Below are 11,183 nucleotides of genomic sequence, written 5' to 3' on the forward strand. Positions count from 1 at the left end.
GAAAGAAGGTACACACAAGGTAAAAATTGACCTTAACTAAAAGCATCAAGCCAAACACAAAAGGAGGACCTATCATCCACCTTAAACCTCTCGTACTGCAGACGGCATTGATTTTTAAAATTGCTGAACCAAGTTGCACAGCTCGGACTCACATTGTCAAACACTTTCTGAGCTTCCAAATTTCCCAAGATGCAATCAGACTTATTTCCATGAAAAAGGGCCCAGGGTACTGACTTCTGGCAGCAGATACTCTTGTGGCCAGATTCTGCGTGTTATCCCAGGTCACGTTTAATTTTTGCTAGCATTGTTGTGCGAACGGGCAGCTGAAGAAAAGATGGTCAATGTCTTCCTCTTCTCCAGGGTTACACATAACACAATTTACCTCCTCTTCTGCTAGCATGTTTCTCCTCTTGAGCATTGACTTGGTGTTTAGTCTGTCCACTAGGATGAGCCAAGCAAAGAATTTAATTCTGTTCATGCACCGTGACTTCCATACCCATGCAAAAATAGGGTGTGTCCAGGCCTTGCAAAGCTAGCTTGTATAGCCTACTAGAGGAGTAGGTGTTGGAGCCCCACGTTAGAGTCCATTTGTCTTTGACGGATTCATCAAAGCTGATAGTCTGGAGCAGATCTTGGAGGCTTTCAAGCTCAGTAAAAGCTTCCTGTGTGAGAGGTAGCATAAATAGCGAATCCAAATCCTTGGCTTGCATGACGCCCTGAACTGAAATTCTGTCATTTCTGGAGAACTGCAGAAGGTGTGGGAAGGTTTCAGCAAGAATAACATGTGACCATTTATCGTCCCAGAAGAGCACCGTCGACCCATCGCCTAAACTGCACGATGCTATGCTTCGATAGAGAGAGTTGAGCCTTAGTATATCCTTCCACCAAAAGGACCCAACCTCTCTTGCTGCATGTGGCACTTTATTTGTGTAATATTTGCTCCAAACTAAATTGACCCACGGGATGTTTTCTCTGTTGTAGAACTTGTGTAGGTGTTTGAGAAGCAATGCATCATTTTGGAGACGCAAATTTAAGATTCCAGGTCCACCTTTGTTTTTGGGGGTGATGCATCGAGGCCATGCAACAAGACTGCCACCTCTTGTGTTGTTACTGTTGCCCCTCCAAAGGCATTGCTTGCGGGCTCTGTCGATGTTGTCGATCACCCCTATCGGCAGCTTCGAAGTGCAGAGCGAGTATGTTACCGTGGGAGTGGTAGCTGAATCGATCATCTCAAGCCTGCCAGTATAAGAGAGTAACGAGGAACATGCCGATAATCTCCGTTCAATTCTGTCCATCAATGGTGTGAGGTCCTCCATACGCGGCTTTGTCGTACCCATTGGAAGTCCGAGGATTATTTACATATTTACCATCATTATGATGTGAGTGGTATAAAAAATACCATGTCAGTGACTCACGTGTCAGTGACACAGTGTAAGATGTCATCCGTAATAATGGTAAATATGTAAATGCCCCGAAGTCCGAGGTAGGTGAAAGGCATGCTGCCAATGGAGCACCCGAATGTGCTTGCCAGGTGTTGCATCTTTGCCATGTCAACATTGATCGGGATCATATGCGACTTGTTGTAGTTCACTTTGAGTCCAGTACTCTCGGCAAAACTGTTTAGGAGCGCTTTCAGGCAAAATAGCTGGCAGGCATCCGCTTGAAGAAACATCAGCGTGTCATCGGCATATTGTACGACTGGGAATTGTCCTTCTTGCTGCCGGATGGGAGCTTTGAGTAAGATTCTTACCAATTCTTGCTTAACCAGCTTGCCTATTTTTGGTTTGGGTTTCCACCTTCCGCCTATTGGAGCTCACTCCAAGATGGATAGCTCCGGGCAAAATTTTTATGCAGGGTAGAAAACAAGTTTAGGCCAAATGGAAGTATGTGAGCAAGCCAAAGGATAGAGGTCTAGGCATTATCGATACCACAACGATGAATGAATGTTTACTAATTTCAAATTATATCCAAATTATAAGTCGTTCGAATGACTTATAAGAGTAATAAAATGGAGTTAGAAAGTTACTCCGACTCCGGGAGAACTTGGTACAAGTTCCTAATTCCTCGGCGTCTTTCGATGAGATGGCCTGCTTATCGCAACTACTCTCTCTGTCCGAAAAAGAACGACATGCTGATAAAACTTTTTCAAGTTTGATTAGTTTTAGAAAAAATATTAGCAACATATGTATCACTAAATAAATTTATTATAAAAATAAATTCAGCAATTTATCCAATGATACTAATTATGTATTATAAATATTAGTATTCTTTATATATAATTAGTCAAAGTAAAAAAATGTTTAACTCGTCGGAAAGTGAGAATGTCATTGTTTATGGGACGGAGGGAGTAGCAGCAAAATTCGCCAAAATTCAGGCAAGCAGCAACACGTTACGCGCATGGAAACGCACAGATACGTACATTACATGACAGTATGACGATCATTACAAGTACTAAAGCTGTCACGAGCGTTGGGTATCTCTCGTAGTATCCGACAACCGATCCCTCGGTATATTGTACATTTGTACATCACACACATTCACACACGCATCTTGACGAGGTCTCAGGCGCCCCTCGAAACGATCAGCGATGTTGCTGCCGCCGGGACGCCGCATCCTCGGAGTGCGCCGTATTCGCTTGTCCCGCTATACTCGTTGCTGTACTCGCTGCTCTCAAAGGCCACCTTCCTGAACCTTTTGATGTTCGACGCGTAGTTGCCGCCCGAGTCGTACTCCGAGCCAGAGCTGAACATCATGCTCTGCCCTGGCTTCACCCCCTCGTTCAGGTCGTCCAGCGACGCGTCCCCTTCCAGAGCACGAACGATCTGCAGAAACGGGGGACAGACGGCGAAACAGTTCGTGGTAATCTCGAATGCCTTGCGTCATTTCGCAGGCGAGGTGGTCTCGAACGCAAAATTCAGGAAGCCGAAGCCGAAGCTGAAATTCACCTGTTTCATCTTGGGTCGTCGCTTGGCTGAGTGGCGGCCGGCAGCGGCGGCGGAGGCACACATCCGCTCCAGCTCCAGCCGGTTGATCCTGTTCTCCAGCCGCGGGTCCAGCAGCTCGTCGAAGTTGCCTTCTTCGGAAGGCGCGCGCCAAGAGGGGCCTCGCCTACGCACCACCGCCGCAAACGTGTGAGAATCCAGCGTGCGAACGCTTGCATGCATGCGCCAATGGAGGGCCAGCTGCAGTGCAAGGCAACACAACACACAGAGGGAGGCCAGCGTACCCAGTCAACCAGGCTGTCCTCCATGTAGTTCGTGGGATCAACCGGCCTCTTGCCGGTGATGAGCTCCAGGAGCATGACGCCGAAGGAGAACACGTCCGACTTGTCGGTGAGCTTGCCGCTCGACGCGTACTCCGGGGCCAAATACCTGCGATCTGCATGCTTCGTGTCGCCGAATGCACGCTTGACGTTGCCGCGGCATGGTGCTTACCCGAAAGTTCCCATGACGCTCGTGGAGACGTGCGTGTTGGTGTCTGTGGTCAGCTTGGCTAGTCCGAAATCCGCAACCTGGGACGTAACAGTGCGAACGAGTTACAAATTCACTCCGGTGATCCGGTCGATCTTTTTTTGTTTGTTCCGTCAAACGCGTACCTTAGCCTCGAAATTTTCGTCCAAAAGATGTTGACCGCCTTGATATCATGGTGGATGATCCTGGGGTGACCTTAATTTGTGTTTCACCATGCACATTGTCATTAGCAAGGAAAACCGTCAAAGATGAACATGGGATACCTCGCAAGAAATCGTCAAGCAACAGAAGGAACTAATCGATTTGGAACTTACAATCTTCGTGCAGGTAAGCCAGGCCTTGGCGGAGCCGAGGGCGATGGCGAGCCTCCTCGGCCACTCCATCAACGGCACGCCCTTCCCTGCACCCACCACGCATACGCATGCATCACAACCAGCAATCAGAATGTCCAGGACGGAAAAACTCAGAGCGAGCGCAACGCGCCGCGTACTGACCGTGGAGGTGGTGCTCGAGGGTATTGTTGGGCACGAACTCGTAGACAAGCAGGCCCTGGGAGGAGCCGGCGATGCAGTAGCCGACGAGGTGGCGGTGGCGGACTCGGCTGATGATCTCCACCTCGGCCTGGAACTCGCGCTCGCCCTGCCCGCTCCCGGCCTTGAGCTGCTTCACGGCCACCTCCTTGCCGCTGCCCGCGAGCACGCCCCTGTACACGTACCCGAACCCGCCCTGCCCCAGCACGTTCGCCGACGAGAAGCCGCCCGTCGCCGCCGCCAGCTCCTCGTACGAGAACGAGCTCTTGAAGAACCCCAGCGACGGCATGCCCGGCGACGGCGGCATCTGCCCGTGCGAACCGCTCATGTCCCCGCTCGCCGGCAAGTACGGCGCGTGCCAGCCGTGGTCCATCGCGCTGCTCTGCCACTTGGGCATGCTGTTCGCGTAGAAGACGTTCCCTGCACGCACGCACGCCGCGGCGCGCCATGTCAGTTGTTAGTCCGCACTCTCTCTCTTCATTTGTATGTCGTCAGCATGCAGCGTGTACCGTGCTCGTCGGTGTAGTACGGCATGTTCATGTGCGGGGGCTTCTTCCTCCTCTTCTTCTTGGCGCAGCACACGCACGCGGCGATGCACATCAGCAGGCCGAAGGCCAGGACCCCGATCAACACGCCGGCCAGGATGACACCCACCTGCGCTGACCCGTTGCTGCTGCTGCTTCCGCTCTTGCTGCGGCTACTCTTGTCGGAGTCACCACCGCTGCGCTTCGGAGCCGGTTGTGACGGGGAGTCCATTGACGGCGCTGCCGGCGGCGAGCCTCTGGCCGCAGGCGCCGGGGGTGGGAACGCGCTGCTATTCTGCGGCGCCGGTGGCGGCGACACCGACGGTGTGGGTGGCAACGGCGACGGCGGCGCCGAGCCCGAGCCCGAGCCGGAGGGGTTGGGCGACGAGTTGGAAGGAGGCGGCGACGACGTGTCGTCATCAGCTGGAGCGAACAATCCCAATCCGTCTACGTGAAATTTTCGTATTTTGGTCTCTTTTGAAAATAATTTTTAGAAAAATATCAACGCCAAAATATTTTCTGAAAATAGACCATTTTTAGACGTCTTAGCACATGACGCCGAGATATGAGACTCGGCGTCGTGTCACTTGACGCCGAGGTATTGCCACGTCACGGACGACCGGGGTCGTCGTCGACACGTTGGCGCGTGGGTCCGAGACGTCGGCGTCGTGTCAGCCGACGCCAAGTCCCCAACCTCGGCGTGTTTGGACTGCGCGCCGAGCTCTGGCCCCATCCAGAGCGCGGCCCAGGCGGCCCAACAAAGCACGGTGGCCCAGAAGCTCGGCGTTGGGTCACTTAACGCTGAGCCTCCAGACCAGACCTCGGCGTTGAGTCGGGTCACGCCGAGGTCTGGAGGCTCGGCGTTAAGTGACCCAACGCCGAGATGCTGGGCCACTGTGCTTTGTTGGGCCGCTTGGGCCGCGCTCCGGATGGGGCCAGAGCTCGGCGCGCAGTCCAACCGTGCCGAGGTTGGGGACTTGGCGTCGGCTGACACGACGCCGACGTCTCGGACCCACGCGCCAACGTGTCGACGACGATCCCGGTCGTCCGTGACGTGGCAATACCTCGGCGTCGAGTGACACGACGCCGAGCCTCATATCTCGGCGTCATGTGCTAAGACGCCTAAAAATGATCTATTTTCAGAAAATGTTTTGGCGTTGATATTTTTCTAAATATTATTTTCAAAAGAGACCAAAATACGAAAATTTCACATCCGTCTACGGCGTGGCCATGATTGATGTTTAACGCCTTAACGGGGATGTAGTTCTCTCCTGGGGAGGAGGATCCACCCCACGTCGGCCGGGGTTGGATTAGAATGGCGCACCTCCTTCTCCCGTCGGCGTGATGAACCCCTGCAATGCAAGTGCCGGCAGAGCTGAGATCATAGGCACGAGGAACCAAGCTGATGAGAAAAGGCGTCAAAACGCGTGAAATTTTTGTATTTTGATTCCTTTTGAAAACATTTTTTACAAAAAGACCTATGCCAAAACGTTTACTGAAAATAGACTATTTTTAGGCGTCTTAGAACATGACGCCAAGGTATGAGGGTCGGCGTCAACTGACACGACGCCGAGGTCTTGCCACGTCACGGACGACCCCGGTCGACGACGACACGGTGGCACATGGGGCCCACTACGTCGGCGTCGTGTCAGCCAATGCCACAGGCCTAAATTTGGCGCTGTGGGGAGTCACGCCGAGCTATTGGCACCATCCGGCGTGCGGCCCAGGCGGCCTAACAACGCTTCGTGGCCCAATAGCTCGGCGCGGGGTCACTTAACGCCGAGCCACCAGACTCGGCGCGGCCCGACTCAACGCCGAGGTTCGGTCAGAACCCCACCCCACGCATCACGATTCATGAGATCAGAGAAGCATGCATGCAGCTCGATCGGTTTCATTCCACTAGTGATGGAGACATGACATGTTCGTCTGCGGGTACCGGGAGACTATTCAGAGCATAGAGACAATGCTACCGGAGGTAGTGCATGCCCGCTGCCTAGCCTGTTGCGGGATTGCAGGAAGCCGAGGTAACGTCTCGGTGCCATGAGTCATAGCGCCGACCTCTAAATTTAACCTAACACCCTAGTTTTACCGTGAGATGGATATATAAAATTTTGGCTAAGTCCCTAAATTTACCATAAGATGGGCAACTTAGAATTTGACTAAGTCTTTAAATTTATCATAAGATAGACATGCTGAAATTTGTGGGATAGACATATGTAAAAATGGCTTAAATTTAGGGTGTTTGATGTGCTTGCCAACCATCGGCCTCACCAAACGTAGGCCTCCAAAGGGCAAGGTCAACCCTTCTGTTTTGCTCGCGCATCAATCGACCCAATCGACCCTTCTGTTCTGCTTGCTAACCATACATTTGGTAAATTTAGGGACTTAGCCAAAATTTTATATATCCATCTTACGGTAAATTTAGGGACTTAGCCAAAATTCTAAGTTGCCGGTGATTGTGAGGTAGGGTGAAGTGGTGAGAAAAAAATCCGAGACGGAGGAGAGATAAGAGAAAGAACGCTCGGGGAAGAAGTGCAGGCTGGGTTAAATGCAGGTGTTTCGGCGCCATTAACTATGGTGCCGAGCTCGGCGCCAGTCACTCTGGCGCCGAGCCCCTGGCAGGCTATTTCCCCGTGCCTAGGACCTCGGCGCCAGTGACCGTGGCGCCGAGCTCGGCGCCAGTCACTCTGGCGCCGAGCCAAGGGTCTATTTCCAGAATTCTTTCCGCCAGGGATCTATTTGAGAGAAATTTTTGAAAAAAAGACCAAATAGTAAAAAATTCGAACGGGCGGTGACCATTCCCAGCCAGTGGATCCAGCATGACAACACATCCATTCTCCGTTTCACGCCGTCGTGACTCGTGAGAGCCGGGTTGCTGCGCTGTGCGTTTGCCGTCGCGGCGGTGTTTCACGCGCACATGAGGAGCGGTGCCGTCTCGGCGTCGTCCAATGCGCTCTGTTCCTGCGTAACAGTTCTGAGCGTGTGGCATCTAAACTTCTAAACTTGCCTTGACTCTCGAGCAGCAGTGTATACTAGTGTAGGATAGAATCGTAGTACTAGTAGATTGCAGCGAGGTTACTCAATACACACATGGCTGGTGGAACTTCGGCGCATCTACTCAACTACGCGATTGCTGCCGCAGGTGCAAGGCAACGCACGCACATGGCTGGTGGAACTTCGACGCGAAGCAATTCTCAGGACGCGATAGATGAAAGGGAAGCCATTGCCCGTTTGAGCTCGGACGGCGAGGGGTCCCCGCGTCCCCGGCCCCGCCGCGCTGCGCCCTGCTGCCTCTCCCGATCGGGCCGGTTGGATGCTGCCGTATTGTCGTTGCTAGCTGGCCTCGTCGCGTGCGTGGGTCCTCTCTCTTGCCCGCGGCTTCGCGCGGTCCACATCGTCGGTTAGCACTGCAGCACTTCGCGCGCGGCCGCGTTGCACTTAGCCACTTACGCGCCATATATACATGCTCGGCCATCCATCCCTGGCACTGGCCACTGGCAGACGAGACGCAGTGTGCTAGCTGCTAGTTCCACATACAGTTCACACGAGTGTAGAAGACCGGGATGGATCCCGTTCCGCCCATCGACGTCGAGGCGGCGGCGGCGGCAGCAGCACGGCCGTCGTGGAGACAGGAGATCGCGCGCGCGACCGTGGGGTGGGCGGGGACAGCAGGCGCAGGGGCAACGCGTCGTGTGTCGTGGGCGGCGGCACTCTTCGCCCTGGGATGCGCCGCGGCGGGGCTGGCGTTGTTTGCCATGACCCTCCCCGCGGCCGACTCCCGGCTGCTGGAGCTGGTACGTTCGCTCGCTTGTCAACTGCTACTGCTACACTACTCCTTCATTCGCCTTTGGGATCCCCACGTAGAGCACGGCAATAATGTTCTTCTTGATCCATTTCGTATGTGTGAAATTTCTGCATTCTAAACCGCCGTTCTTGGGCTAGCTTCCGTTCTTGGGGGCCGGTGAAAAGCTTCTAACCTCATTTCTTCTCGAATCGACCAAGGACAGACGGCGTGTAACTGACCTAACCATGCATGTTTATTTGCTGCGACTGTGCCACTACTGCAGGGGGCCTGCGTGCCGACGACCCTTGCTGAGATGGCGGGCCTGCGCACCGCGTCGCAGGGTCTGCTTCTGGCCGCCTCCACGCAGGTGCTCGCGGCCACCATGGGCCTTCTCGTGCCGGCGCGGCTGGTCGCCGTCTTCGCCTACATTCTGGGATGGTTCACCGCCGACCACTCCACCGACGTCCTCCAGATGCTCGTCGCCTGCCACGGCACTACTGCCGACGACGACATCTGGTCCCACTACCGGCTCTTCCGCGTCATGCTGTGGGTGTTTATATATGAACCTTTAGTCGTAGCTAGTTTGGCACTATTTGGTTTGCGGCGTTAATGACAGCTGGTTTTCATCGTCTAGTTAAGTGAAGCAAATGCTACCGCTGACACCGTGACACGTCGACGTCTTGCCATGTGCTGATGTGCAATATCTCATCCAACTGCAATGCAATCCTCTCGTTGTGTATTTATTTCTTCAGAGCAGGCTATCAGGGAGAGGCATGATACATGCACCTCTCGATCTCTAACTCTCTCGTCTAGTGTACGGAGTACTTTCTTTAGAAGAAGAAGAACGGGGGCAGGGAGTGCCATGCACTACTGGAAATAAACGTGAATAGGCCAGTAGTGATGTCCGAAATGATTCACACACTTTAAATGTCAATTAATGACACTGTTTCGTTCAAAATACATACGAGAGAGTCCTGCAACTTTAGTAGGGCCGGGATGAAAATTTCTGAATGCACCTACGTATACTGCTTCCTCGCCTTGCAAGGCCGTGCGTGTCCAGAGTTGAAATGTCAACGGAGAATTTTTCGTCGGGTTACTGCCCTATCCCTGTCTTCGTGGGGGCAAATTTCCCCCGTCCCAGTCCCCATGAAAGCTCATGGGGAGCACTTCTTCTCCATCCCCGTCCCCGCTCGGAGATTTAATCCCCGCGGGATCCCCGTCCCCGCAACATGTGAAGCACGCTCGCCGCCGCCGTCGTGGACGCCATCGACGAGCACCTCACCAAGCACGCCATAGTTTCGCCTCGGCTGCCGCGCTCGCCTCTGCCGCCTCTGCCGCGCTCGCCGAAGCCGCCCTCGCCATCGAGCTTGCCTATGCTAGCCGGATTGAGGAAGAGGGAGAGCAAGATGGCAGAGGCGAGCTCGGCAGCCGAGGCTCGCCGGATTCGGAATAGGAAGAGGGAGAGCAAGACAGAAGAGGTCGTGCTCGCCGAAGCCGCCGACGGCAGAGGCGAGCTCGAGGCAGAGGGAGAGCAAGACGTAGGGCACCCTCGCCGTCACCGCCGCCCACCGCTCTGCTCCCTCATTCTCCCTCAGATCTGCTCCTCCCCGTGGACGCAGGTCGCAGCGCCGCCGCACGGCCGGCTGAGCCGAGGCCGCTGCCGACGGCGCCCCGCGTCTTGCTCTCCACCTCGCCCCGCGCACCTACTCTGCCCTCTTCTCCTCCTCCGCTCTCTCTCTGTCCTCCGCCCTCTTCTTCCTCGCCTTGGTCGCCCAGAGCGAGAGAGTGAGATTGAGGACGGGAGCGTGCTGAGTGCGAGAGCGAGAGAGCAACGGCGGCTGCGGCTACGGCTAGAGGACGGGAGTGTCGGATGGGGAATTGAGGAATTAGGGTTGGATGGCGCGTTATATACCTCCGCGACTTATTGGGCCTTTACATGGGTTGGCAAGCTGCTTGCTACGTGCTTCACTGCTTCGCGGGGCGGGTTGGCGGGGATCGGGGTCGGGAACCAGGCAACCATCCCCGTCCCCCGCCATCCCCGACGGAGACAGCATTCCTATCAAATTCTTTTCCGTAGGGATTAATTCTTCTCCATCCCCATCCCCTAATGAAAGAATTCACCACGGGAAATCGGAGATCGGTCCCGTTGACATCTTTAGTCCATAAGCCTCCTCCAGGGCTCAGGCCGCAAGCGCACTCGTCATGTCGTAGCTAGTGCATACCACATGCATGCTCTTCCCTGCCAGTTTGGCACTTTTGCACAGAAATAGTAGTGGTTGCCTGGTTGGTCATTCTCACGGGTTTTACGGTCGTGCATGATTGGCGATCATCGATGCCTATTATTATCTGCCATGGCATTTGTTCATGTTCATCCCAGCAGCTGCTAGTCTGGCACGTGAATAGTTTTTCGTCCGCATCGATCTATTGGTACAATTCGAGTAGATCATACCGGACTAATTAATTATCCAGCTTGAAATAAGTTTATTCTCTCTCACAGAATACTATTCAATCATCCAAAAGAATCCAAAATCTACTGTTCTACCTACCAGCCAAACGCGCTGATAATCTCCAGGAATCGATAGATATAAGTATGGCAAAATGTGTGGACAAGCAAGGACAACAGTCATATATACACAACTCGATCACCACGTAAGAAACATCTTTCAGTTGCATTTCATAAGCAGTAGAATTCGTTACCAAGTAGCGGGAGTGTGAAAGATTGAGTGCCCAGCCAGACAGTGGCGATCACGCTAATGCGAGGCAGCTGACGGAGCTCTGGTGTCGGCTCCTGTCAACAATGCACAAATCAGTGAAGCAGGAGAATGACGCGTCCATGCCATAGGAAGCAGTTTTTTTTCCCTACCATGAAAGAGCG

General features: G+C 53.8%; 1 protein-coding gene and 1 pseudogene across 2 annotated transcripts; one reads left to right on the forward strand and one right to left on the reverse strand.

The window, feature by feature from the left end:
- Positions 1–2,406: 2,406 nt before the first annotated feature.
- On the reverse strand, positions 2,407–4,728 carry LOC136549175 (proline-rich receptor-like protein kinase PERK5; annotated as a pseudogene).
- A 3,280-nt stretch (positions 4,729–8,008) lies between these two features.
- Positions 8,009–9,047, forward strand: LOC136549194 (uncharacterized). 2 transcript variants are annotated; one of them, XM_066540468.1, is made up of 3 exons: positions 8,009–8,318; positions 8,592–8,854; positions 8,943–9,047. In XM_066540468.1, exons 1-3 carry the CDS (start codon positions 8,088–8,090, stop codon positions 8,944–8,946), a joined length of 498 nt encoding a protein of 165 aa, XP_066396565.1. In that variant the 5' UTR covers positions 8,009–8,087; the 3' UTR covers positions 8,947–9,047. The 2 variants fall into 2 exon arrangements, with proteins under 2 accessions (XP_066396565.1, XP_066396560.1); XM_066540463.1 differs by having other exon boundaries at positions 8,592–9,047.
- The last annotated feature ends 2,136 nt before the right edge of the window (positions 9,048–11,183 follow it).

The sequence above is a fragment of the Miscanthus floridulus genome, chromosome 1 (genome assembly GCF_019320115.1).
Source record: "Miscanthus floridulus cultivar M001 chromosome 1, ASM1932011v1, whole genome shotgun sequence".
NCBI lineage: Eukaryota > Viridiplantae > Streptophyta > Magnoliopsida > Poales > Poaceae > Miscanthus > Miscanthus floridulus.